Source organism: Meleagris gallopavo, chromosome 21 (genome assembly GCF_905368555.1).
Source record: "Meleagris gallopavo chromosome 21, MGAL_WU_HG_1.1, whole genome shotgun sequence".
Classification (NCBI taxonomy): Eukaryota; Metazoa; Chordata; class Aves; order Galliformes; family Phasianidae; genus Meleagris; species Meleagris gallopavo.
Genome location: NC_139424.1, coordinates 7261446 through 7288257, shown reverse-complemented (window position 1 = coordinate 7288257; position 26812 = coordinate 7261446). Strand labels below are relative to the sequence as shown.

General features: G+C 43.9%; 1 protein-coding gene across 2 annotated transcripts in view; it reads right to left on the bottom strand.

Annotated features, from left to right (window-relative positions):
* The window catches only part of CLTC (clathrin heavy chain), a 29532-nt gene extending 3834 nt beyond the window's left edge, over positions 1–25698 (bottom strand). The window contains exons 1-31 of one of the 2 annotated variants that reach the window (XM_085240862.1): positions 25427–25698; positions 18262–18469; positions 16467–16735; positions 16215–16376; positions 15306–15419; positions 14734–14907; positions 13694–13891; positions 12823–13023; positions 12347–12499; positions 11963–12085; positions 11574–11711; positions 11113–11277; positions 10813–10993; positions 10189–10352; positions 8789–8914; positions 8073–8215; positions 7496–7730; positions 7016–7138; positions 6779–6924; positions 6426–6609; positions 5899–6091; positions 5271–5428; positions 4915–5079; positions 4716–4823; positions 4431–4598; positions 4124–4273; positions 3725–3856; positions 3448–3558; positions 2568–2738; positions 2039–2260; positions 906–926 (exon numbers count right to left, since the gene is read on the bottom strand). In XM_085240862.1, coding sequence (XP_085096988.1) covers positions 906–926; positions 2039–2260; positions 2568–2738; positions 3448–3558; positions 3725–3856; positions 4124–4273; positions 4431–4598; positions 4716–4823; positions 4915–5079; positions 5271–5428; positions 5899–6091; positions 6426–6609; positions 6779–6924; positions 7016–7138; positions 7496–7730; positions 8073–8215; positions 8789–8914; positions 10189–10352; positions 10813–10993; positions 11113–11277; positions 11574–11711; positions 11963–12085; positions 12347–12499; positions 12823–13023; positions 13694–13891; positions 14734–14907; positions 15306–15419; positions 16215–16376; positions 16467–16735; positions 18262–18469; positions 25427–25468 — 4848 coding nt within the window. In that variant the 5' untranslated portion in view covers positions 25469–25698. The remainder of the gene's footprint in view (positions 1–905; positions 927–2038; positions 2261–2567; positions 2739–3447; positions 3559–3724; positions 3857–4123; positions 4274–4430; positions 4599–4715; positions 4824–4914; positions 5080–5270; positions 5429–5898; positions 6092–6425; positions 6610–6778; positions 6925–7015; positions 7139–7495; positions 7731–8072; positions 8216–8788; positions 8915–10188; positions 10353–10812; positions 10994–11112; positions 11278–11573; positions 11712–11962; positions 12086–12346; positions 12500–12822; positions 13024–13693; positions 13892–14733; positions 14908–15305; positions 15420–16214; positions 16377–16466; positions 16736–18261; positions 18470–25426) is intronic. The other variant, XM_085240863.1, reaches the window with a different exon arrangement.
* Positions 25699–26812: the final 1114 nt, after the last annotated feature.

The following is a 26812-nucleotide window of genomic DNA, read 5'->3' as shown; positions in this document are numbered from 1 at the left end:
ACATAGTCCATCTTGAAGCCATTTGTCAGTTTGTTTGCCCTTTGCTCAACCACGTTAATAGAAAACTAAAACTTGGGCTGGTTTTGAGGAGAATTGAAGTGGTATTTGTACAGAAGAAGATGGACAGAAGCCTTAGAGATTACCCTTAGGAGGGGCAACATTGCATAGCAAAAGGCAAGTCCCACAGTAGCCTCAGAAGAGCAATTACTTTTTTTTTTTTTTTTTAAACAGGTAGCAAAAGAAATTTAATGAAGCTGAAGAGCTTGGAAGGCAGTCTTGTTTCTTTTTGTACCACTAAAAGAAATTTACTACAGGGAAGGGAACCACAGACTTGGTCTAAAAGCTGGGGTTTTAAGTTACTACAGGATCTAGAGCACCATGTGGATTAAACTAGCACCATAAGAACTGGACACCTGAATGAGGAAGAGTCTCTTCTGAAGCAGCTAGTATCTATTCTGCCTACTGTCAGCACACATTAGTAATGGTCAAGAGATCAGAAACTGGATCACAGTCATTTAATCAGCAAATGCTATTTTGCTTTATGGCTCAGAGACGGTTGAGAAGACTTATTTATTCCTTACTGTAGGTCATTCTTCTGGTCAGTATGGCAGTCAGAAAGCAAGATTTGTTTATCCCTTTGACATCAGGTTGACTGTGATCCAGCTGATCACCTGTTCGCCCTTCCTGAGGTTCTATTAGCTTATTAGTAGCAATGAATCTACTTTTGTCCTACTGCACTAGCTACTCATGAAGTTAAACGATTTGCATATGCTTTAGTGATATTTTGTTTGGGGAAAAAGCAGTAGCAGCAGTGTAATAAACGTAGGAAAGAAAAAAAAACTCATGCAGAATCCTTAGACTTAGTCCTCCAGACTTAAAGATGGAAAACAAGAATCAACTTTCACCTTTTCCTTTATTGCATCAACCTGCAAAGGAATTCAGAAGGTGCAGCTTAGAAAAATCAAATTCCATATTTAGCATATAAGAGGTAGAAACAAAAGTGTCAGGGAAGAAATAATTAAGGTACAGGAGAGTGAAAATAAAGATACACCAGAAGTATCTGCTTTAAAAAGGCAGCTCTGCTTGTTGCCAGATTGTACTGCATTGATTTCATTAGCTAACTAGAATTACAACCTAACCTTTCAGTAGGTCACATTTTAATCTAAGAATCCTACTCCAGGACTACCAGTCCCAAGAGAGGCCTAGTAATACCTCAGTACATCAGGCATATCTGATAAGCAACATTATTGCTTAGACAGCTCCCACCTCCCCCATAGTACAGCATTTAAGGATAGCAGATTTCTAGGACTACAGAGTCTTGCCTCTATGCGTAACAGCCAGGCAAGTCTACTAGACAAACAGGCACTGTGGACTTCACTGACTCTAGCACTGAACTAAATTTTTACTTCTCATAGAAGAGTTTTGAACATTAAGGGATTTAGGCCATTTCATCTACTAACATACACTAACAGCCTCAGCAGGACAAATTCTGCAATTGACAGCTAGCATTTAGCTGTGACTAATCTGGTTCAAGTCTGCCAGAACACTACCAAGCATTTTTGCCATCCTAATGCAACTGCAAGCAAGAGTTGAGTCAAACAGATAGTTAGTGTCATTAAGCATCAGAGCCATGTTTTAAAGTTAAATGCACAGCAGACAAAGTTAACTCAAGTTCTAGCTATAATAAAGCTTTTTTAGTATACAGACTAGAATTTAGTTAGCTTATTCCCTGCTGGGATTTCCAATTGACATGGCATATAAAAAGCCTGAATCCTGGAGCTACTTAAGACACTGCCCACGGTCAGGCAAATACTACTGATGCATGTTCTGCAACTGGTAGAAAGGGCGGAGTCTGCAAATGTTTCAGTCTCTTAGAGGGCGAAGTCTCTCCCCAGATGGACTGAAAAATAAGTGTGGACATGGACAGACAGACATTTGACAAAGCCCATATCAATGTTAGTAGCAAGCAGACAGTCTCAAGGCATACGCACCACAGTGACTAACAAGCTTTCAGTGGTGGAGAAGCACCTGCTCTTACCTTGGTCAAGTACTCCTTCATGACCTGAATAAAGTATGGCATGGCAAAGTCCATGATGTTGTGCCTCCACGCTGTTTCCAAGACAACGTCAGGCCTTAAAAGATCATAGCAGGTGAAGAGACAAGCACCGAAGCACTCTTTCTTGTTCTCCTGCAAGAACCACTGCAACAATTCTTCTGCCAACTCAGTATCTTTGGATTCTGAAGCATATTGCATTGCATCCTACAACAGGAGAGAGACTGGTTAGCTTAATGTACCGAGGTACATTCGCTGACATGGATGTGGTATTTAACTAAGCTGCAACATATTACTGACATTAGCAGAGAAGAGGCATTCTACAATTTGTTTCTAAGAATTCTGCAGCAAGATTTGCCAGATTACTAAGAGTACCAAGAGGCACCACCTAGTGGCATCCACAAAGATGCAGCTCAACTGGAAAGTTAAGAGATCAAATTGGAGAGTTTGGGAGTTAGTTGAAAGACCTCAAATAAGTCAAGTATACTAAACCAGATCTGCATATGTGTCTTACCTTATACAGTCTGTCCTTCTTACAGAGTTCCACACTTTGCTTCCAGCGATTGTTTCCTTTGAACAGATACGCAGCAATCCTTCGGAACTCTATCAGCTCGTGTTTCTCCAAACGTTGAGCAAGAGAAATGTTGTCAAAGTTGTCATAAGCATCTATAGAAGTCCTAAGGGCCTGAGTCAAGAGCAACAAAAGTTACTCACATCTCACAGATACAATTGCATCCTCTAAGATGTATGGAAAATAATTGCATCTTTGTTCTGTATTTGTAATTCTAAGAAGACAAAGTATTCTAACTAGACCTGCAGAAAGATCTATTTTTTTTTGGTCAAGCTAGCATTTGACACATATGGAGTTCAGAGTATTCCAGTTTATACGTTTCAGCAGTGATTGTTGAGGTTAAGACACTGAATATCTACTGTACAGCCTACAAACAGTACAAAAGCTAGACATAATAGATTGACCTTTCTTCAAGTTCTTTCTTTAGCATCCATTGTTTTCTTAAAATAAAAGCTAGATTTGTAACACTCAAAGTAGGAATCTGCCACGCTCCTCAGTAGGAATAACCCAGAAAGCTTCTGAGAAGCCACTGACAGTTCTTCACTTAATCCTTCCCTAGCCATGGCTAGCCCTGCTTGAAGCCACAAAGAACACATACACTTAAGGAATGTAGGTTAACAGCAAGCAGGCCGAACCTACCGGAAACAAGAGAGAAAGCAGTGTTTCTAAACATTAAAGACAGACTTAGAACACTAGGTTAATACTGACACAGAAGCCAGCTTGAACTTCGTCTGAAGTTCACAAGTAGATCCTTCTGTTTTGAATCACACATAACACAAATCCATTTCTGTTTCAGCAACTACCCTTTCAAGACAATACATACCTGGTAGTCTTCTTCAATAATGAAGAGGTTGTTCAGGGACTCATTCACTGATTTGTTGTTGTGATTTTGAACAGAGCGCAAGTAAGGTTTAACCAGGGGTAACTGTTTAACCTTCAAGGAAGCAGACAGATAAACTTAAGTCACGGTTATTCTTCTAGACACCCCTTAGCATCCTCCCTGACAGGCAGTGAAGTAGCAGAATGTTTTAAAATGCTACTATAGCTAAATACTTTTCCAATTGCAACTTATTATTTGATCTGAGTAGTAGAAAATTTACCTTGGTGAAGAAGGTAACAGCACGAGTATGGTCAAGTCGAGGGGACAATACCATCAGCAGATCATTGAGCAACAGAGGTTTGAATTCCAAATAGAATTGAACTGCTTTGTAGTACAGCTCCACATTGGCCACCTAGAGATGAACAAGGATGTACAGTAAGAGCAGAAACTTGATTGTAAAGGAATCCCAATGAATTATGGGCACAACCTTAAGACATTCCAGCACAACCAAGCCACAAATGCAAGACTGTCTACAGAAGTCTTCTTAGTTACTGTAGTTCTCTTGTTTTGAAATTATGTGGCAGTACCAAGAACTTTCAATTTTAAACAGACTACAGCTGAAGAATGGAAGTGCACATAAAGTTTAAAAGTTTACCTCCTTCCACTAGGAAAGTAATACCTTAGTTATGATATCTTTGAATTGTCCTTCTTTCCAAGCATCTGTTGGGTGATTCATCATCGTGATTATGGCATTATCATATTCTTCATACTTATCATATAAGAACACCAATTCAGCCCAGAGATGGGCTTGTTCTGCAGCTCTCAGAACCTAAGCAAAGGGCATTTTAGAAATTCCAATCAATATACACATATATTGCTATCAGCATCCAACAGTACTCAAGTGTTGCTATTGCAAAAGCTAGGGTACACACAATCCTGACAGATGTGTTTTAAGTTTCAGGTTTAACAAGTCTGAGGCATCTCACCTTGGGGATGTTGACTCTGGACCAGAACAGTTCCAAGTGCTCCCTCATCTTCTGTGGTTTGAACTTGGAGTAAAGAATTGCTAACTCTGTAAACATCCCCATGTGCGCTCGCTCAAGTCCAAGTGCTGCTTCCAACATAGTTATCAGCTCTTCAAAGTAGCCACGATCCTAAAAAACACAGTTAGAGATGTTTCACATTAGGAACAAATCTGACTGACTGTCAGCTTTACTCTAAGTTCTCTTCTGGCAACACAGTCTTTGACTGTAGAATAGCAGCTTAATTACCTGGTAATAATTGATAAGCTCTTCCAACTCATCTGCATGCACTACAATATGAAGTCCACACATCTGGGCCAGGCGGAATTCTTTTCCATCAACACAAGCAAAGCAGACCTGGAAAGGACAATTGTGTTACAGCTTGTAAAAAGCCTCTGAAGAGGCTAGAGCTTTGGAGTTCTTTAACTTCTTCAGGCAGTAAGTTTACCTCTTTCCACGTGCGAGTACTGTTTGCTTTCCGAGCACCATCCACAGCCGCCTGGTATTCACCTAGGTGAACTAAAGTTGAGGCTAAACGGCCAAAGTTGGACACATTGTTATACAACAGCTTAGCAGCTTCATACATCTTTTCATCATAACAGCGATCACCAACCTGTAGGAGAGCATAACCAAGTTATAAGAGCTGTTCAGTCAGATTTAAAATATGTAGCATTCAAGCCATTATCAAAACGGAAATGCCTTTAAGGTTCAAGACCTACGTATCCAAAGAGACAGAAGATCCAATGCCACTTTACAACAACATCCACTGCTGACACAGCACAACTGAAAATCAGTTTCACTCACTTGCTGGATATGTGCATTGTTTGGTCCATTGATAAATTCTTCTAGCTCTGCCAGACGGTTTGTTTTAGCAAGAGCAAAGATTAATTCCGTTTCCACATATGATTCCCGGGCCTTCTTGCGTGCCATCTGAAGATATTTCACCAGTTCTTCCCAGTTTCCTATCAAACAGAGTTCAGAATGTTTACTTCTCATCACTGAGATCACAGGTGCTTTAGTTATACTACCACCTCAACCTACTTTTCCATAAATAGTTCAATAGACATCCCCCAACAATTAAGGCCAGCCTTTATACTGCATGTGCTACATTAGATAAGGTCACTTTTTGACAGGCCCAATTGAGTCAATTATTATTATGGTATTAACTGCATGCAAAGACCTCCTTAGAAGCAACTGCTCTGACAGAAGCCTCCAGCTATGTAAAAAAGGTAGCCACAAGACAAATAATTATCTGCAAAATCAGTACAGTATCTTCTCCCACCCTTCTTTAGGGCAGTCTTTGAAGGATCAGATTCTTCTGCTTACATCAAGAAATAGGTTTGGCAGAACTGCAGTTTCTGCAGCATCATGCAAAAAAAAAAAAAAATTAAGCAAAATCAACAGCAAAATTTTATATAAAACTTCATCATACCACTGGCATTGGCAGCTTGAACAACTTCCATGTACGAGGAAGGATCATCTGCTTTAATGTATGAATCAATTGCTTCCTTTACCATCCCTTTCTGAAGCTGTGCTTTAGCCAGCTGACTCCACACAGCAGGCTCATTGCAGCGTTCAGCAAATTCATACGCACGATCCAGGTTTCCAATGTGCTCTATTAATACCTACAGAGAGGGTTACCATGATCAGTCACTGTCTATTAAGTTTTACAAGATACTAAGATATGTGTTTCATATTACAGCTCTTCAGTAAATCCACAGTTGCTTTTAAAAAACAGACAACACTACATAATGCACACAGTACTAACAATTTTATGCTTAAGAAGTTTCCCTCACTATAGGATTGGATACACACCAAATACTGGTTCTACTTCACAGGACATGACACAGAGCAGCTTTTGGTGCTAACTGGTGTTAACTACCAAAGTCACAAGTTAACAACAAAGTCCTCATGTGAGGATGCACATATCACAGTTATTATGGGCAGATTTTAAAATACCTGTACAGCTGATGTGTTCACATCAAACTTCCTGAAGATGGCAAACGCCTCCTCAAAGAGCTCATTACTGATAGCTATATTGGCTATGTCTGGAGCATCATAGTTATCCAGGCGATTGATGTATTCCATGACACGGGTGCGATCAGCCTTAATAGCTGTAAGAATTAGCAGGTTCTGCAAGTTCCTACACAGAGAAAGAAAATACTCTTCAAGTAAATCAAGTAAAGAACAAGAGATTCACCCTCTCTTCTGGAGAAGTTCCTAGTTTGCTTGCTGTTCCACATTACAGCAGTTCAACGCTCACATCAGGTATAAATTCAAGTTTCTTGTGACCCGGTTCTGACATTACACACCTGTGCTCACTGAATACAGAGTTATCGAGAACTATTTTCTCCAGCAGTTCAATAAGCTCATTGGGAAGATCTGCAGTCATGAAGGCCTTCACAGTAACAGACACCTCCTCAGGATCCTGGGTCTCTGACAATGCAGTCTGTACAACCTGTGGGCAGAGTCATTGACAATTCAGGTCAGTCAGGTGCAAGCAAGTCAGGTTAGGACAGTAAAGGCTTTTAGGGTTGTAGCTGTTGTACCTGGTCAATTAGTGGTCTTCTATACGGGTTGCTTTCCAGCAGCACACTGGCCCACAGTTCAGGGTCTTTACGGCGAACTAAGTAGCGGGAAAGGCTTTTGAAGAGAGAGTTCTCATTGCACACCTAGTGAAAGGCAAAGGCTTTTTAGAATGAAGTCACAACCACTTAAGCCTACTACTAGCTGACAAACTAATTGTACTGCAACATCAAATTAGCTCCCCTGAGATGCAGGCTAGAAATCTCAGGCTTTGATACCACCACTAGCCCCCCATTCTAGAATTTCCAGGGGAAAATCCCATTTCTCATTCATGTGCAGAGGGCCAATCAAACACAGCTTCCTATTCTGATGCAAGTGAGCAGGTTCTAGCTTAGTACTTCTTAGGAAGTAAATGCTGCTGTCAACCATAAGCCCGAAGTACTTATCCCCATGATATTCCTGCTAGCACTTAACCCACAAGTCCACTGTTTGGGCATACATACATTGATCAGCTCCAAGTCACACTGTCCACGTTCATAAGCCACGCAGGCCAGGTGCGGGTCCCTCTTCTCACAGTACTTGCCAACAACTCGGCTATCATAGTAAGGATTCTCACGCAAAAATCTTTCTGGGTTGTTGTTGCTATCAATGTATATTTTGGCCAATGCATTGTGTGTTGCAGGCTCCTCACAACCCTCATGAATTCTTGCCTCCAGCCAGGGCAGGAGTAGTTTCAGCCTGGAAGAAAGGTGGGTTTTCTCCCATTAAAGGTTGAGTAAGTAACCACTTGTATAGTTTCTTCACTGTGAAAGTCAGCTTCAGTGTATAAAGAAGTCAGTAATTAAACCAGAGTTTCAGTACTCCATTTTGGCTTCGATTCTGTTTCACTACTGAAGGCTACTTAATGAAGGTCCTCACATCAGCCAAGAATTAAAGCAGACTGCTGCTGCTTTCTCACCCAAAGACAGCTTCTGGCTGTCATTACCAGATTTAGTTACTTAATGAGGACATGCATGGATGAATGAACATTATAACCATTAGCAGTCTAGCAGTATTAGGAGACTTGCAGAAATTTAATACCTGTTTCTTTTCTCAACTTCTGCAACAAGTTCATCAGTTGAAAACTGGCCTCTCACTACAAGGATAAGGTTCTTTATCACATCTTCAGAGCAATCCACATCAAGCAGTCCCCCAATAACAACAGGCAGGCGGCTTGGATTCACCTAAATAGGATCATTTTAAGTCATCAGCATGTTGTCATGCAGCACAGATAGTCAATACTTCTCCCAAGAACACCACATAAAGGGTACTTTGCTCAGAGCAACCTCACCTTCTTACCCTTTTCTCCCATCTCCCGAGTTCTGAGTACAGGAAAAAAAACAAATCAATTCTCCAGTCATAACAGTCAGTGGCTCACTAGTGCTCACTCCCCACAGGAAGAGCTGCTGAGCAAACTAATTTGTCCCTGGAGGAAACTGTACAGGAGAATTGCCTGCCCTCTCTGCCCCAAAGTTGGAAGTTAAAATCATCTTAAGAAACCCATAGCTATTCTACCAAGTCTTCCTTCTTTATGAGGCACATTACCAGGGTTACTGCTCAGTTTGACTGGAGAATAAATAAAAGATGTGACTTCCATAAGGGTTAGCTTGTCAGAGGCCACTAGTAGATACTTAGACATCACTCAAGTATGAGACTTTTTGCCAAATAACTACCAACATTATGCTTATAGTTGGATACAGTACTAGAAAGGTTGATCAGTTTGACTCACTAAAGCCAAGTGACCAGTTGGAGCTTACCTTCTGTACGTATATCTCAATATATTTTTGGAGATTATTTCTATATAAGTACAGCACCAAGTCGTGGACAAAGTCGAAGCGATCACACACAATGATGAGCGGTAGCTGGTCAGTGAGTTTAGCTTCCTACAAGGAGAAGAACTTCCATTATTTGGTTTTGTTCTCAGACTTAAGCAGACAAATACAACTGAACTTGAAAGTTCAAAATTCAATGGTTAATCAAATAACAGTGTATTACTTCTTGTTTGCAATATGCAGCAAAACGGAGTACTCAGCCCATATCAGGGCATACAGCAAGAAGCCTTCTGAAGTTTAATTGTGGTTCTTTGCATGGCAAGATCTATGAAGTTTTACAACACAGTACAGCTATTGTAAGTCTAAGCTCTAAGTAGCATTTTTAGTTGCCACTGGTGTTTAGTGTGCAGGATTAGCACTCTGGGATTTCAAAAGGAATTTAACCAAGACTTGAATTGTAGACCACAACAGAAAGCTTACAAACAGAAGTGACTTTAAGCGTCACGTGTCCTGTGGTACCTTGCAGCAATGGATTTAGAGAACAGTAAGAATCAAACTAGGACTAAAACTGTTAACCAGATTAAGTTAGCTAAAACTATTCCAAGCATCAGATGACAACAGTTACAGCACTAAAGCTTGCCTATGTGCTGGACACTAGTCCAGACATGTATTTCAGATCACTTATTTGAACATGCACATCCCAGAATATAATCCTACATGTACAAATTACAGTTAAGGAGTTTACACAGGGAGGCCTGTACTGGGAGATTTACCTGGTACATGTCCTGCACATTCCAGACATGGAACAGCACAAAAAACAATAGCTTTCATCAGGAATTTGACAGCTCGATAACTTAACTTAGCTGGCTTGATCAATTTACATACCTTACACCTCAGTGAAACCAGTGTTTTGTTTTGTTTTGTTGTTTTTAATAGAATTCTCATTTCAAATGAGTTTTGCCATCTTCAGATACGATCAGCAAAATCTAAGACTATACTATGTAACTGACAAACACGAAGGCAGGAAATGTTCCCAGATAAAGTTTTCCCCTCCCACACTGTTTCTACTACTTCTAACGAAGTTACATTCATCAATAAGCTCAGTGCTGATCATAGGCTATAGAATCTGAACTTAGAGTGCACTGTCTTTTTCCACTCTTCTGAATTATGTTAGAGATGCTCTGAATCCCAGCAGGAATGGTCAGTTATCATGTATTTACACCGACTGGCATATCCTAGCAGAGATAAACCACAGTTCACTTGGCTGAAGTTCCCAAAGGAAAAGACTTATTTTCACAAAGCTGCCTTATTTTGTTAACAATACAGACCACATTTTATCAGAACCCCAAACAATTCAAGGCAACCCACCACTATCCAAATGTTACCTTGAGGAAGTTTTTAACACGTTCTGGATCATAGCAGTTGCTTTCCCTGCAGATTCTTTCTACTTCTTTAATCTGTCCTGTCTTGCATGCAGCTTGAATATACTTGAAGTGCACATCTGGATCCTGGCTAAAGTTTACAATGGAGCCCAGGAAATAAAACAAACCTTGAAGGAAACAGTCAACATGTTATTTTGCTAGTATTTGATTGGAGAAATACTAGCTTCTGAGAAAGTCCGCCTAGTTTTCATTACAAGAAAACTTGAAATTGGATTACTGCAGAAGTTTACAAAGGCTACACAAATTTATGGTGAGCATTTTGGACAGAGGAAGAACGCTAGCAGTTTCTTCAATTGCAATACTGGACTTTTTAGGTTTCCTACAGCTCAAAGCTTTCTGGTAGCATTCAAACGAACTGAAATATTCCAGACAACCAAGATATGCAACACTGAGTGTTGGTGCCTACTTAAAAGAGGAGTTTTAAGCTCTAGGTCAGGTTTCAAGATAGTTTTGAGGAAGAGGTACTTAAGCTAAATATGGCTTTCAACAGGTAAGACAGCCCTTCATATGCACGTGTACAAAGGTGAGCACTAACTCCTTTTGCTAGAGACAGGAGCATGAACTCACCTTCAAAGCTCTTGAAGGACTCAAACAGCTCAATAAGTGACTGTGTTGACAGCTGTTCGTGGTATTTTGAAGCTACCTGGACACAGATCTGCAGGTTCTGACGGATGTTGGCAGATAACATTGCACGCAGACACTCCAGCGAATCTTCTACTGACAAGGAGCCAAAGTAGTTCACTAGCCACTGCAGAAACACATCAGCCATTTCAGACCCAAGTAAAACACTGTACAAGTTGAAATCAGTGTAGAAAGAAATTATTAATAGCCTGGGTTTTGCTAGATTCAGGATATTTGATTTCATACCTCAGGATTGAGAAGATGAGTGTGAACTACTGCACGCTTGATGTCATACAAGTCTGTGAAGTGTTCGAGTGCTCTCTGCAGCAAGCCAGCTTTCTCACACAGCTGAGCTATGTGAGCCCGATCATAATGAGTAAACATTTGGTTTCCCAGGATAGCATCTGCAACCTAGAAGTAATAACCATCAGTTGCTACAGCACTGCCACATATCATTGCTTAGCTCCATATAAACAGCAACACACAGAAATTCTATCAAGAAATAATCTGAAGAGAAGAGAAACTATCTTAGGGGTTTGAAGTACTTATTAAAAAAAAAAAAAAAAAAGGAATTATAATTTTACAGTTAAAGCAGAGATGCTTTCATAATTTTACTTGTTTATCAGTGCCACTTGATACAGGCCACAAAAACTAGTGGCTAGTTCAGCTACAGACAAGCCTGATCCAGTATAACTCTCAAAGCATACCTGGGGTGCATGCATGAGGTTCATCTCAAGTAAACGTGTTTGCAGGGGACCTTCTGAGGGGCGATTATTCTTCAGTGCATCCAGTAAGAAGGCTGTGCATTGCTGAATTAAATTATATTCCATAAAAACATCCACAATCTGCACGAAAAAGAAAAATTAGGCTTTTAATTTCGACCTGGAAACACACTTAAACAAAGTAACATCAATTGCAGCTTCTACTGCATAAAGCTGCCACTTACATTCTTAAAACTGAGCAAGAAACAGCATTGCCCCAGTGAAATAAGCCCAAACATGCCATTAGGGAAAGATTTTGAACTGTCTGTAATATAGCTCCTTTTACCAGTTTAAGGACTCGAGAGTTAACATTTCATAGCAGTAAAATTATTTACTTGTGTTATGTCTGCAAGAGGCTCTTCATCTTGAACAAGCATTTGGGCAAACTGCTGTCCTTGATCAGGGCTGATTCTCATTACGTTCCTCAGCAAGAAAATCCAATCTGGAGTATACCCAACCTGAAGAGATAATGAAAAGTAGTAATTCGGCAAGAGAACAAGCTTTGTTACATACAGAGCTCAGTAAGAGCCTCTGTCAGCAGCTTACACTACCCAGTCACAATTTCCTCATTTGGAGAAGACTACATAGGGAAGTACGAGAGGATACACGTATGAAGTCCAAGAGTAATTAATAACAACCTTAAGATCTAAGAACCTTAGATCTAAGATACCAATTATTCTTAAACAGAGAATGGATATAGCAATCAAGTTTCCTCTTACCTTCTTAGCATACAAAACAATCTTCTGAACTTGTCCTGTTTCAGCAAAACACTGGATGACTTTGTTTGGAACATTGGCTCTCAGATAGACGCTAAGTGCTAGTGTAGGGTCTACAGATTTCACAAGGTCTCCCAGCTCCTCTGAGCACTCCAGCTGTTAAAAATAAATACAGTAAGACAACCCTGACGGTGTTACACTAAAGTGCATTATTACGTTCTCCCTTATTTCTCTTCCTGTTCATTAAACAAACAAGAAAACATCAAGAATCATATTGATAGCATTATTTTGGAAGAAAATTGATAGACATTCATCTTATCTCAGCCATTTGATGACTCTAGTGCACTGAAGAGCTGCCCAGCTGAGTTTTCCTCTCAAAAAAAAAAAAAAAAAAAAAAAAAAAAAAAAAAAAAAAAAAGAAGGCATTTTTAGGCAGTTACGTCCCTTCGAGTCTCCAAAAGTATCCATCCCCAAAATACCTTATCTTCCTTCAACCATTTTTCCAGAAGTTGCTTGCGTCCCTGCTGAAGCACCGGCCTGCAAAGTTCCAGAGACTCGTACTTATTCAGTTGCCCTTGGTCAAGCAGAATACCAAAATACTGGAGTAAAGGGGAAGTCTGTCCTGGTTGTGCTGGAACACTCTGGAAACGGCGTATGGTGTCTGGAGTACGCAGAATTCCCTGCCAGAAATAGAGATGCATTTCAGTTTTCTGTTCTGCTATTGTGGCTTGGCAAGAGTTCCTCCAGAAAGCTGAAGTTAGAAATGCTTACTATGGCAACATTATGTTTTTCCAACCCAGAAAAATTGTCAGAAGCAGTATGGCTGAACACTGCATTGGAGATGTTTTGACAGAAGAAGTGCAATAATAGCCCATTAAATATGTATTGCTACTGATACTAGACTCAAGTTCAGAGGACAGTCCTATAGAATTAAGACATCCTTGTCCTTGCAACCAGTTTCCTCTCATCTATTTAGCATGCTAAATACTCTTTTCTCTTAGTCACTCTTTTTTACCCTATTTCCAGGTATGGCCCCTACTAGAGGCTGTCCTCTCACAGAGACTTTTCCTATCACTGGGGGGGACTAAAGTAAGTACTAGAAACATTAAGTCACAGAGACATTACTTCAATTACTCCTCTCACTCTCTGTGGGTTCTATCCCAGCTTTAGAACCTTCTGGCATACAAGTACTGTCAGAACATCATGCACAGGTTCTTCACAGGTATGTTAAGAAGTACTGCATTAGGACAGGAGGATTAGTGTTGCCACTAATGAAATCTAGTGAACTTTCCTGAAGTACAAAGCTTAAGCCAGCAGAGACCAGTACTATTCTGGATGCTCAACCATTACCTTTGGGGCATTAGCTGCCACTTTTGCTGCCTCTGAATAGTTCCCTTGTGCAAACAATGCATTGAATTTTCTGGCAAAAAGTTCCTCAGCTCCGGCCAGGTTGTTGCGGACAGCCATTCGTAAGGCTAGGTCAGGATTCTGCAGCACGTTTGTAATGTAGGGAATAATATTCTCTTCTTCCACACAGACTGATAACACCTGAATAAATTATCAAGGAAAGCTCCCAGTTAGTTGAAATATAAGAAGAAAGCCAACTGCTAAGTTCATCTCTAAAACAAAAGCTATAGCATACACTGAAAGCTTTTCCCTCCCTTGATAATGGCAAAGCTTTGCCATTATTTGAGAAACATACCTCTAGTTGGAAAGAACCTCTATTTAACCATTTACTGCATCAAGGGTGGCGAGTAACAGTCTGTTTGAACTGTTTATAAAAGTCAGAAATAACAGGGCTCTAAGTATCATAATTCTGTAATGTGTAACTCAGCATCTTAAGTAACCAATACTAGAGGATGAAATAGGAACAAATCTGCTCAGTATTACTAACACAAGCAACAACAGGTGAGATAGTTCAGTCCTGAGGCATAGCTGTATAATGTCAGCAGACTGGTTCAACCAAGTTAGATACATATGGAGACACGTTAGCACGTTTTCATTGGGGCTCACAACATAGTCACAAATGAAGTCCTGAATGAAGAATTTCAAGTTAGTGTATTAAGACTGCATTAACGTGTGCTCTGTAATAAGGCATCATCTACCTTAATGGAAGTATATTCTAGTCCTGTCCTCACAGTAGGACAGTGCTTAGATCCACTGATTGCCATTAAATATATTTATTTATAATTATGCAATGAGAACCTGAGTTGTAAAAAAAACTATTAGACAGACAAGCTGCACTAATGTTCAGATAACTGATATTACCATAGTCCTCCCTCTGTTTTCTGTCTCATTCATTTGTGAAGACTTAAGTACCAATATGAACACTGTAGCCTTATCATTAAGGCTCAGTGGGATTGGCTAAGCAAGTGGTTTCCATTTCTTACTTGTCCCTTCCTGTTTACTCCGATAATTCCAGCAGTTGCTTCATGCTGTGCAGTAACAAATATGGTCTCTCCACTGATTCTGTTCATGTAAATACAGGTGCCAGTTTCCAGGTCATACAAGTGAATATAGCCATATTTTGTTATCAGAAACACCACATCATGCTTGTCACTGATCTGCAAGACAGGAATAGATTAAATCAACTTTGGCATTGAATAAAATGATTAGATGCTTTTGAGAATCATATAATTACATCACTTCAAAAGAACTAAAAGTGCTGCTACATCTTTACTGAATATTTGAGTACTCTCACAGTAGACTAAGGCTTTAATAGCTCGGAAGTCTGTTCAATATACACGGATATTTGTTCTATAAATAAGAATGAGCCATCTTCACACACTGCTTAAGTCCCCATTTTGACTTCAGCACTACTGAAGCAGAAGTAGAAATCACACTAGTTAAGTTTAGTGCCAAGCTTCAGGTTTATACTGATCATCTGGTTCCCAGTGCCCTGCTATTCAGTCATATCCACAAAGAGAATCTGCAGATTGGTTCCTGTGTATGGCTATCATACCTGCATCGCAACAGGAAAGTCATTCTGTGCTTCAGGAGGAAAGAAGACATCCACTGCTTTCTTTGGAAATGGCTGATTCCCAGTTGGTGGTGTGCCAACCTCGATGATGTGCAACTGTGTAATAGGTAAGATTAGTTTGTTAGTTACCATGTAATGCATGTAACAAGAGATTTAACAATAAAGATATGGCAACTCTTTTGCTGCCAAACCTAAATCCAAAGCTTATGCAAGCAGAAGAGCTAAACCAGTCTTCCTGAACATCTGCACGGGTGTAAGGTGTAGCATACTGTACTCACACTCCATACATGACATGATTTGAGCATGATCTTTAGTTATTTCTAGCTACTTAGAAGCTTAAGGATTCTCTTAGGTCACTTTTTATGCATTCTTTCAACTTGGCTCACATTCTACAGAGACAGCTCTGAAAATGTTTCTCTGAACCTAGCTTTAGTTCTACTTTGTTTCAACTTTCACTTACAGTAGTTCATATAATTCTGGTGTTGGCATTAGACTGTGGCAACATCACTGTTTCATTTTTTTCATCCAGTAATTTGGAAGTTAAGTCTGACACTGGGAATCAGCAGAGAGATTACGACAACTTTTCACTTCAGCTTTACTTGTGAAACTGGGAGTCACACCCTTCAAGCTGCTAACTAGTTTGCAGTCACAACATGCCACCTCACTTCATGACTGGAAACAGGCTTCCACATCAGGTAGTCCTGTTGTGAACCTATGCATGCCCCAGTTTTCATACACACTACAGAAGCAGCATCCAGACTAACAGATAGTTCTTCACTTTTTTTCTGATGGCAACCTGGTCTATTAAAACACTTTGTTTCCTGAAAGCAGGTGATCAGGATCAGCCACTGAAGACTTGAAGACTACAGCAAATTTAGAACCAAGTCTTACCTTACCCCCAGCTTGCCCTCTTACTGCAAAACAGAAGAGAGTGGATTCTTCAGCATTTCCTTCCATCTTGAACTGTGCAAAGCTAGCTGCATGCCCCTCGATCGGCTGTGAAACTTTTCTGTCTACAGAATAGAGCTGCATTGCTCCCACAACACGGTTTTGCTAGATGAGACAGAACAACAATCAGATGCAGCCCAGCAATTTCACACAAGTTAACGTCACTGAGTACCTTGTCATGCTAAGCTGAACTACCTGTGCAGATATTCCAGTTAGCAGTAGCCATTTCTGCTTCGCATCAGTACGGTAGTTGATGATCTGGCAGCCAGCAAGACTAGAGTGGCGATCAAACATTTTCACAGGCTGGGACTCCCCCTCCATACTCCAATGGTAAACTGCATTATCCGTTACAAGGGCAACAGTATTCAGAGAGATCCACTTCCAGAAGGTGACGTCATCTGTCATTGTATGAGCCTTCATTTTGCTCTTCATTTCAATGTTAAATATTTGAAGTGTTTTTCCAGCTGGAAAACATAATGTTGTTAGCCAGGCTGTTGCAGTTTCCACCTGTCACTTCAAGCACTGGTTAAAAGTAGAAGAGCTGCATTGTGATGTTAATCTATCATGACATTTTTAGACCATGCTATTGTATATTGGCAGCATCATTTAGTAATTAATTATTACTTTTAACCAGACTGCATTCCTAATTTTACCACCACGTATTCATGTGCTTTCTGGTCTGAATTTGCCATTCACTGACCAAACAGATGTGGAAAAGAGCTTGGTAGAAGACAAAAGCTTCAGCTACACAAGCCGTATGATACTCATGTACATCAAAACCAGGCTATGGCAGTGCTGAGTCTCTCAGAGTTCATGAGGAGAGCTATGTCAGTGTCATTCAAAATGAAGCCCACATCTGTTTCAAGAATAACACAACACAACATGGAAAAGTCAAGCTGCTAGACAGCTGTCATAATTCAGACTCACTAACCAAAACCCTCAAGTCACACTATCGGGATACACAGAGCTACTGGCTGCAAACCAGACTAACACAAACTGTGCAAGGAAAGGAATCTAGCAACCAACACAAGCTCTAAAAGGTAAAAGGACAGGTTACTTTAATTACACAGAATGGTGAATGAAAAACCTCAGAATGTTAGGCTTTCGGTTGTTTAACATGCCTAATCAGCCACGTCCACCATAAACCTGAGCTATTTGATTCTGCTTTCTGTTTTCATAAGACAAGACAGCAACTAGTACAGTCAATTGAGATAACTCACCATCTGCACACACAAGAAAGCATTAAAGTTGTGACAAAACAGTAGCACAGTATTAAAGTCAAACTTACATAACATTGAGCACATTTAAACATTTCCATGAGCAATACATTCATTTTAAGAGTAACAGAACATTCAAAGACTCTTGAGAGGAAAAGAACGACACCGCTGGAGACTTCAGAGGCATGTTTGTTCACTGTATTGCCAGAGATACCAAGTTAGGTGACCTCGTGCTTCCTGGACTAAACAAGTCTCCCATGGGTAGTTTTCCCTCTCTTATCTCTGACTGATACAACAAATACGCACTGATCAGTGCACCTGTCTCTTCCAGCAAGGCCAGACTATGGCCTTCAGGAATATTTCCCTTCCTCCCCGGTCTTGGTTTCCCAATCTATAAAGAGAAGTTCAGTTAACAGACCCTATACGCTCAGGAGATCAGGTCTTACTTCTCTCCAAGATCGCCCCAGAACTAGTCTAAAGCCTGAACTTTCCTTCCAGCTCTCCCTGCACTGAAGCTGTAAGCATTCTGACTGCAAAGCAGAAAGGTTCATCCTGATGACCAACAAAATAGTAGCAAGCTTTAACTAAAAATTATTACCCAGCTACTTTCAGAATAACTGAAAAAGCATTGAACTTGAGCTCCCATTAAGCTGTGGAAAATTGGAAAGGCATCCTCCCACATAAGCTGCCTGAGAGAATTAAGTCAGTCATAAACTAGCACTACAGAGAGCTCTGCAGCTACCTCAAACCTTTCTTTACCAGGACTTGCATACCTTTTAATGCAATGACTTTACTGGCAGGGTTCATGATAGCACTGTCAGCTGAAATTGGTCTTCGAATTGGGTTGCTGGGGTCATTCATGTCAATGATCACCACTTGAGCCTGTTCTCCTACTTTCTCTCTTATGCAGATGAATTTGTCTGACTCCATCGTCAGAGTGCTGAACCCAATGTTTGCTGGGTTGATGCCCAGATTTTGGAGCTGAAAAACAAAAAAGTTTAGCATTAAGTTATTACATCAGCATAATCATCAAAAGCTTCTGTGAAGTCCACAGAAGATACAGGAGATAGGAAGCCTTCCTGTACCTTTTCATAACAGCACAGCTAAAAGCACACATCCCATAAATGGCACAATATAAGAATCCTTGCCCACCCTCAGTTACACCCAGTTGGCTCCCCAGAGAAGCTCTGCAGTGCTCAAGCACTTGATTCCTTGCCTACAAGGGCCGGTACAACTTGCTTCAAGTGCTCAGACTTTGAACCCCTCGGATGGTTTAAGGGACATGGAACTTGGCAGCTCCCAGAGCAGTGCTTGGGTCACACCTTCAGTACTCACTGCCATTGGCTTTGCTTGCAGAGCCCTATCTCACCCCATTTGAGCTTGGCATCTATCACCATTTCAAGCTTAATGCCACATGTGAGGTGCCTGAGCTTTATCTTTATCCTTGTGGAGTTAAAAAAAGCTACTTGTCTAGCATTTAGCCTAGTCCTGTCTAGCAGTGAGGCTGTATATCACCGAGAAAGCAGATCTACCCAGTGGGATGGACATTACTGCAATCAGAAATGGCTCATCACAGCCTTACTTAATACTCAAGATATCCACAAGTCATCTTCTTTTCTGCTGAGCCAGTCTGCTTCTGTAAACCGTGAAATGACAATTCTAGCACAGCTTGCAATAAATTGCAGTTTAGTTGGTGCCTCTTCATTGTGCTTTTGGACTAATGTATCAACATGGCACTACTGAAACAACATTTACACCATTTTTAACAGGGAAAACCAAACTGGTTACTCCACACTGCACACAGACATCCAGCTTGCAGCACACACCTTAAACACAGCATCACTTTTCTACCACCAGAGCATTCATCCCTCCCAACACTTCATGCTCCCAAGGAGGCCATGAGAACTCTGCCCTTTCGCATCCCCCAGGGAGTGATGGCTCCTTCAGAGCATTGTTCTCATTCGAAGAAACAGCCAAGTCCTTATCAGCCTTGCTTTGCACAGGCTTGGAGGTGATCACGCCCCAGCCAGGCTGTCTCAGCCTACTTGCAGCTCCGGATAAAGAGGGTGTTTTACTCCACTTCTCTCTGCCCTGGCTCTCAGGCAGTACACAGGAGTGCAGCTGAGTTGCACTGCATGGAGTTAGCAGAGCAAGCTTTGCTTACAGGCATTGCCACGGATGGGCAGCATCAGCCAGGGGATGGAGATGGCAGATCCCAGCACAGTTAGCACTGAGCCCAGTCAGCTCTATCTTGGGTGTGCTGAAGGAGAGTATTTCTGGAAAATGATTCAGCCTTTGTGTTTGGTTCTACAGTCACCCTGCATTAAGTCCCTTGTCTCAAAGAGCACTATTTCCTTATGGTTCTCTGGCAAGATAGTAAGACTAGAAGCAAAACTGATTAAGCAAGCTGGTTCACATCTCCATTTCACACCATTATTGGTAGGATTCTCCAGGCCCAAGAGTGGCACCTGAACACACAACCTGCTCGTATCCTTGTAGGTAGAGAGGGTCTGGAGACCTAACTGACAGTTTCTTCTGGAAGACACCCATAAGGATGCAATGCTTCCTCCTTCTGGAGCTGCAAGCTGAACAAGTGCTGCTTCATTCAGCAAGGGCTCCATTTCCTTGTTCGAGGACAGCAGTTTGAGAGCATCAGGCACTCCTCCTGGCTGTGACTCACAGCACCACATTCAGATGGGCATGGTTAGCAGAATAAACCAAAGCAGCAAGTCCGAGCAGATGGCAGAAACCTTGGGAGGTCTAGATGTAACCACTGGATCGAAGTTGTGTAGATACTGCAGGACAAACAGATCTGAACTGTGACGAAGCTGCCATCTGCTAGGGGTCACACCTGAGGCATCCAGCCCTGGTTAATCACGGAAGATGTGTTGTTTTTAAACTTACTGAGATTTTCAAGGGCAAAAAAAGAAAAGCGAGTTACCACTGGAGTTCTGAAGCAAGACTGGGAAAGCTTTCTGATGGAGGCCTGGCCTTTAGCAAGCTCTTTAAGCACACAAGGGCCTTTTGCTTACACTTCATCTCTGAGCCTCAGCAGGCTGACCCAGGTGCATGCATCAAGCACCAGGACAGGGCTTACCCTGCTGGTGGCAATCTCAATTACACAAGAGCTTCACCAGCCTGAGTGCCACCTGCTTCACTGGTAAATCTTACAGGAGCTCCCCTGCCTCCACCCAGACCTGATGCCCACAGCTCCTCAAGCACACACTTATTCCCCCAGTACTGCTAATTGCCTTCTCCAGACAGGCTAAAGTTCAGCTGACTGAGGCACAAGAGTTTAAAAGTTAAGTAAACAGAGACTAAGTTTACTACTAGGGAACATAATAGTAGGCTTTTATTAGAAAGATTTCAATACTATTTCATGGATGAGCTCCAGAGTTCACAACTAAAAGGATTTTACAGCAGATTTTTTCTTCCTCTTCTCTTACTATTGAGGGAAAAAAAGCAATCATTTAATACAGCACTCATTCAGGTCCATCAGCTTTCACCAATTCAGGAACAAGTCTAAAAAGAAGCAATCATTAAGTACTCCTACGTTATGCTATGAAAAACACTTCCTTGGCTTTCACGCAGACACAAAAGCAGAAGCTGCTGGAGTGTTTGGGCAACCAGTTTCCAGGTCAGGCTGTTTTACACTAAAGTTTGTGGCAGAGCTCAGCTCCAGCAGTGCTCTGAAAACACAATGAAAGAAAGGTTTCTGTGTAGGAGTTGCTCCATCGATGGATTGCCACCGACAGCAGGATCTGCTCAGCAGACTCAGTCCTGAAGGAATCCTCTAGCTCCAGGTTAGAGTTGAGTCAACTGTGGGCTGCACTGAACCATCAAATTCCATGATGGCATTTATCTGGGCAGTGTTGAGAAGCGAATGGCTCTAACACAGTAAATGAAAGCCTGATTAGTAAGATGATTTTTTCACTGCAACGTGCCTCACGTATGGGTAACTTACCCAGGGAAGCTGTGGTAGCACACGCGTGTTTGACATCAAACTGAATAGTAAAACTGCTGACAACAGTCACTTTGATGACCCCTTCCTGGAACATTGGCTTTCTTGTGACAGTTTGCTTAGTTGTCAAATAGTTTCCCTCTGCCTACAAGGAAGGGTGCAGAACTGCTGAGCATGCATTCCACCTCGGCTTTTATACCCAACAGGATGCAGCACGGACAGCTGCAGTCTCCAGCCAGAGAGCCCTTATCTGTGGGCTGCTGGAAGTCACGTCACTGAGATGCACCATCAGCAGAGGCATTCTCAGCCCTTTGAGAAACCTGCAGGTTTATTAGTGGTTGTTTTGTTTTTTAAGTAAAGCACTTTGGTGCACAGTGAGTCACGTTGGTTCTATTGCAATCGGCCACATTTCAGCCACTAATCTGGTTCCATCCATGAAACTTGGCAAAGCAAACCTGAGTCACACAGAAGATTCATGTCCACGCTGACCTGTTGGAGGTAGTGACCACACAGCTGCACCATAGGATGCTAACAGCTCTGAAGCAGCCCATGTTTACCTCCGCAAGGTGGGAATTACAGCTCGAGGCAGACTGGGAAGTCATACTTTCAACAGATAAGAGACCTCCATCATACTGAAGACTTCTTCTACATCCTTCCTATTTTCTGCCTGATCCTGAGGCAGCCCCCCACCGCCCACCACTACCAACACACTGCAGGACTGTCTGGGTTAGAAGCCCTGCAGCCCGGGGCAGAGCTGCTGCTGTGGCCACCTCCCCATGGGGAGGTTCCCCCCATCCCAGCACAGAGCCCTACAGGCTGCTGCCTCCACTTCCCGCTGCGAGGGGCTTGCTGAGAGGCCTAGCTTATCAACTGCTTAACTAATTGTTCCTATCCAATTAGTCGGCGCGCACACTCGCCAGCTCGTCTGGATTCTTTATTACAGATTTTCCCCACACCCTCTGTCAGAACATTCCAAGCTTTAGGAACTCATGTCCACGAAGCAGAGGGGGAAGCCCCACCATAACAGCGTTAGGCTCAGCAGTGCTGCTTCCATTCCCATCTTCTTAAAATGCCAACAAATACCAAATGTTGGACCCACACAAGGGGCAGCCAGATTTGTGTCACCAGTGGCAGACACAGGAACACACTCCTTAGTTAGAAAGGGTGGCTCTGCCCCAGCATCAAGTACATAACACGAGCTGGCGGGTTTCTGCACTGCCTAGACAAGTCTACAGAATAATTCTGAATATATTTTATACATCCAGTCTCAGATAAATATTTATTAATGTCCTCAGTCACACCAGCATGCCCGATCCAAGTTCAATTTTTATGTATTTCAGGATGGCATAGCTCAGCTAAATCACAGTTCAACACCTACTAACCTGCCTGGTTCCTTCTCATTCAGCACAGACAACTTCCCCACGCTGCACAAACTGTTGGGCTTTTCTTTCATCCCTTAAACTCAGAAGCGGCAGCTTATGGAAACACTAAGCATTGGATACGAGCAGCCAGATCTGCAATCATTCAACATACTGAACTCTGATCTTCCTCTGTATGCCCATTGGACTCCTTCCTCATAGTTACCTTAAATAAAGGCTTTCACTTTGAGATGTTATGGCGGAGTCCGGTAGTTCCCAAGGTTTCTCCCTGCAAGTTCCCAAGGAAAGTTTCCCCACAACGTGTTGTTGATGTTAGTGTGGCAAGGCAGGCGCCTACCACAGACCATACACAGATAACATCCAACATATTTGCAACTGCTGACATTTCAAAGCTCTGTAACAGGACTCAAGCCTGGCAAACAAAGCCTGATTACACATTTTGATTTTATATTTAACAGCTGCCTTAAATGCTTCCTTACACCTGGGAAGCTAAGAAGCCACATCTCACTTGAGCACTCTGACTCTTCAGTTCAAGTTGTGGGTATAAGGCATGAAGTCCTGGGTAGCCAAGAGCCACGGCATGCAGAAGCAGAATGGTGCAGAGCTTCTGAGGCCCTTCCCTGCTCATTCCCACATCACCTTGGCAAGAAGCTGGCAGCGACAGCGCATGCCAGCGTGCCCTGAGAGGCACAATATGCAATGCAGCAGGGTTGGAGCTGCAGATCAGGACAAGCTTCACACAGCAGCCTGACCATACCCCGACCTGCAGGAGTGGATCCATGGATAGCTATTATCATACCACACGCAGCACTGATTGTCGTTCTTGGAGATTAATTCACATCATCTTCCACTAACAGCCTCATGGGAAGTTTCCCATTCATATCCACCACCTGCCTTTTCAGGAGTAAGACTCTGCTTGGGTGCCTTACTACTCTGTTAAACATTAGCTACAACTTGCAAGTGTTGCCCAATGCCTGGATGGCATTTCCCTACGTGGAGTAGGTCAGGCACAGCTCCAGACATTCAATAACTGAAGTCCTCTGAGATTCCTACCAACAGCCTGACATGCTAAAACCATTCCGGACAGCAAAAATAGAGCAATGTCAATGCTCCTACTCTCCAAGTTTACTCCAACAGCAAATCAGATGCCTCAGCACAAAAAACAGCACCCTCAAAAACTCAACTTCCCCTGAGTTTTTCAATGAAATGAAATGAGGAACTTCAGCAGTTGCACCAAACTGAATCATTACGGGCAAGAGTCACGTATAGGCAGGCTCAGAAGGGTGGGCACCAAGTCTTGCAAAAGACCAGCTCATGCAGGCAGTTGTAAGAGATACTGGTTAAGTCAACGTTCCTCATTAAGTAGGAATGGGAATAAACAGTTAAATAAGTAACTCTTTAGCCCAAACAGTCACGTCCTGCAATCGCAATGGCCTGAAACCTATCAGCACCCCTGGAGTGCGGCAGATGAGCCCCGTTATGTAATTGCACTCATGTCATCAGACCCAGCATCGGGTCCCAAGCAGTGTTTGTATCTTTAATAATGCACCAGAGGAGCGCCCTGCTGCCACAATGCTGTATGGAGAGCTGGGCTGCACAGAATTGAGTTTCACCTGCGCACATGGAGCTCACAACACCAGCTCTCTGCTCCTGTCACAGAGAGGGGCTGTGCTCAGTGGTGACACACTGGGGCCGTGCTGCGGAGAGCCCACCAGCCCCTAACAACAACACAGCTATGGGAATTTATATCATAAATTTTAACAGGGCGGCCAGAAAGTTTTTTTTTACTTGGGTGAGAGAAACATCACCGGAACCCTGCAAACCCATTGCTGTGTCAGCGTTTACCACGGTCACAGCCAGCTACGACCGTGGCACGCACATAAGGTGACAGCCGGGGCGGCGGGGCTATTAGGAAAGCCGCAAAAAGCCGCTCACAGGAGACCCCACAGAGCTTCATTACACGGTCCTCCATCGACAGCCACTCCTCCGCAGCGGACGCGAGATCCAAACCGCCGCAGCAGCGCGGGGTGCAGCCCTGCCGCCAGGTGTAAGATCGCACCGCATCGCGCCGACCGCCCCCCCAACCCGCAGCAGACTCGGCTCTGAGGCCCTCACGAGGCCGCCGGGAGGGAACCGAAGGCTCCTCCGTGCCGAGACGCGTGGGGCAGCGCTCCGGAGCCGACACGGCCGCGCCTTCACGGCCACAGCCGCAGCGCAGAGCGTCCTGCGGTACTTTTACCGCAACGCGCGGCTCTCCTCGAGGCGGAGGACGCGCCGAACCCCGACGCCGCGTTACGGCCGAGGGCTGCGGCCGGCCCTCCTCGCGCGGCTCCGGCCCGAAGCGGCTCCATCCCCCGACCCCGCGCGGGCCCCGGCGGCTCCCCGCCCGTCTCCCTCCCCCCACCATCATCCCTTCCCGCCCGCAGGTGACAGCCTGGCACGGCGCCAGCTTCGCCCGCACGGAAGGCGTCCTTCGGAGCCGCCCGCAACTCGGAGCGAACCGACGCGGCCCGGCCGCGCGCTCCCGCTCCGCCGAAAGGAGCGGCCCGCCGCACCTCCAACCCCCTCCCCCCCCACCCCGAGCACCTCAGCTCCTACCTGGAGGTGCTCCTGGAAGCGGATCGGCAATATTTGGGCCATGGCGGCGGCTGCTGGCTGGGGCTCCAGGCCGGGGCCAGACCGGCGTCGCGCCTCAGCGAGGTGCGGGCGGCGCGGGGAAGCGGCACCGCAATGGCGGAACGGGCCACAGGGGGAGAGAAGAGCCGCGGCGCTCCGGAAGCTGCCCCCGCCGGCGGAAGGATACCACCGCGGAAGGAAGAGGCCGAGCCTCACCTGCCGGGCGCCGCCTGTGCTGCGCGGCGATGAAGGATCCCTCCGCGCTCCGTGACTCACACGCCGCAACGCCAATGGGAGCGGCGGAGGGATCGGCCACCGGAAGGGACTATTTCATCACTCCTCCTCCTCCCCCCGCCTCCCTTTTTTTTTTTTTTTTTTTTTTTTTTTTTTGCCACATCATGCGACCGAGGTGCGGCTACGTCACTTCCGGTCCGCGCTCTCCGTCCCGGCTGGTCACGTGCCGGGGGGCAGCGCGGCCGGGCAAGGTGACTCGAGGCGGCATCGCAGCCCCGCGCCGCTGTGTCCATCCGCGCGCGGGTGGGGAGCGGTTGCCATGGAGACGAGGCCGGGCCCTGGGGGGATGGGGAGACTCCGCTCCCCCTCGTTGGGCACGCTGAGCTGCGGGCCGTGCTGTGTCATAACCGCACAGTACGGGGACGAGGGAGGGAAAAGCCGCCCTCTGCGCTCCTCCAGTTAAAAATGATAGTTAAAAAAGAAGCATCGGGGCAGCGGTGCTCGGAGCTGCGACTGGTACTGCAAAGAGAGATGGGAGAAAATGGCAATCATGGAGGGGTCTGTTTGCAAAACGTCAGGCTGCAGGGAGTGAATAAAGCCTGCTGGCTTCTCCCCTGCAGCACTGCGGCCCCTTCCAGCCCCACAAGGCCAGACACAAAGCGTGCTCCTTCCCCCTCCTTCCATTTTAATAAGTACAGTGGTGGAAGGAGGGAGGCACAGCCCCACTGCTTCCTTTACAAAGAGTGAGGTTGCCACAACGCCCACAAAAGAACCCAAAGCTGCCACACAAGAGGCACAAAACAGCGAGAGCAGCTCCTTCCCCTGCTTAGGAAATCATCTTAGAACACGACTTACTAAAACATTTACATCCTGGGATTGAGGTGAGAGAAGGAGACTATTTCCTCAGCAATAAAGTTAAAATGACAAAGCATCTTTACTATAGGGAAGAAAAACGTAGTGCTTCTTGGTGTGTTCTTTATATAAACAGTCACTTTTCAGACCTAAATCCATAGAGTTCAAAAATAACAGTCACCAAGTGAGAATTGCAGCCTGCTGCCAGACTGCAGGATGTAACCTGGCTGAGGGCTGCACTGCCTGCTGGAGTTTATCAGAACGGAAAACACCACACACTGC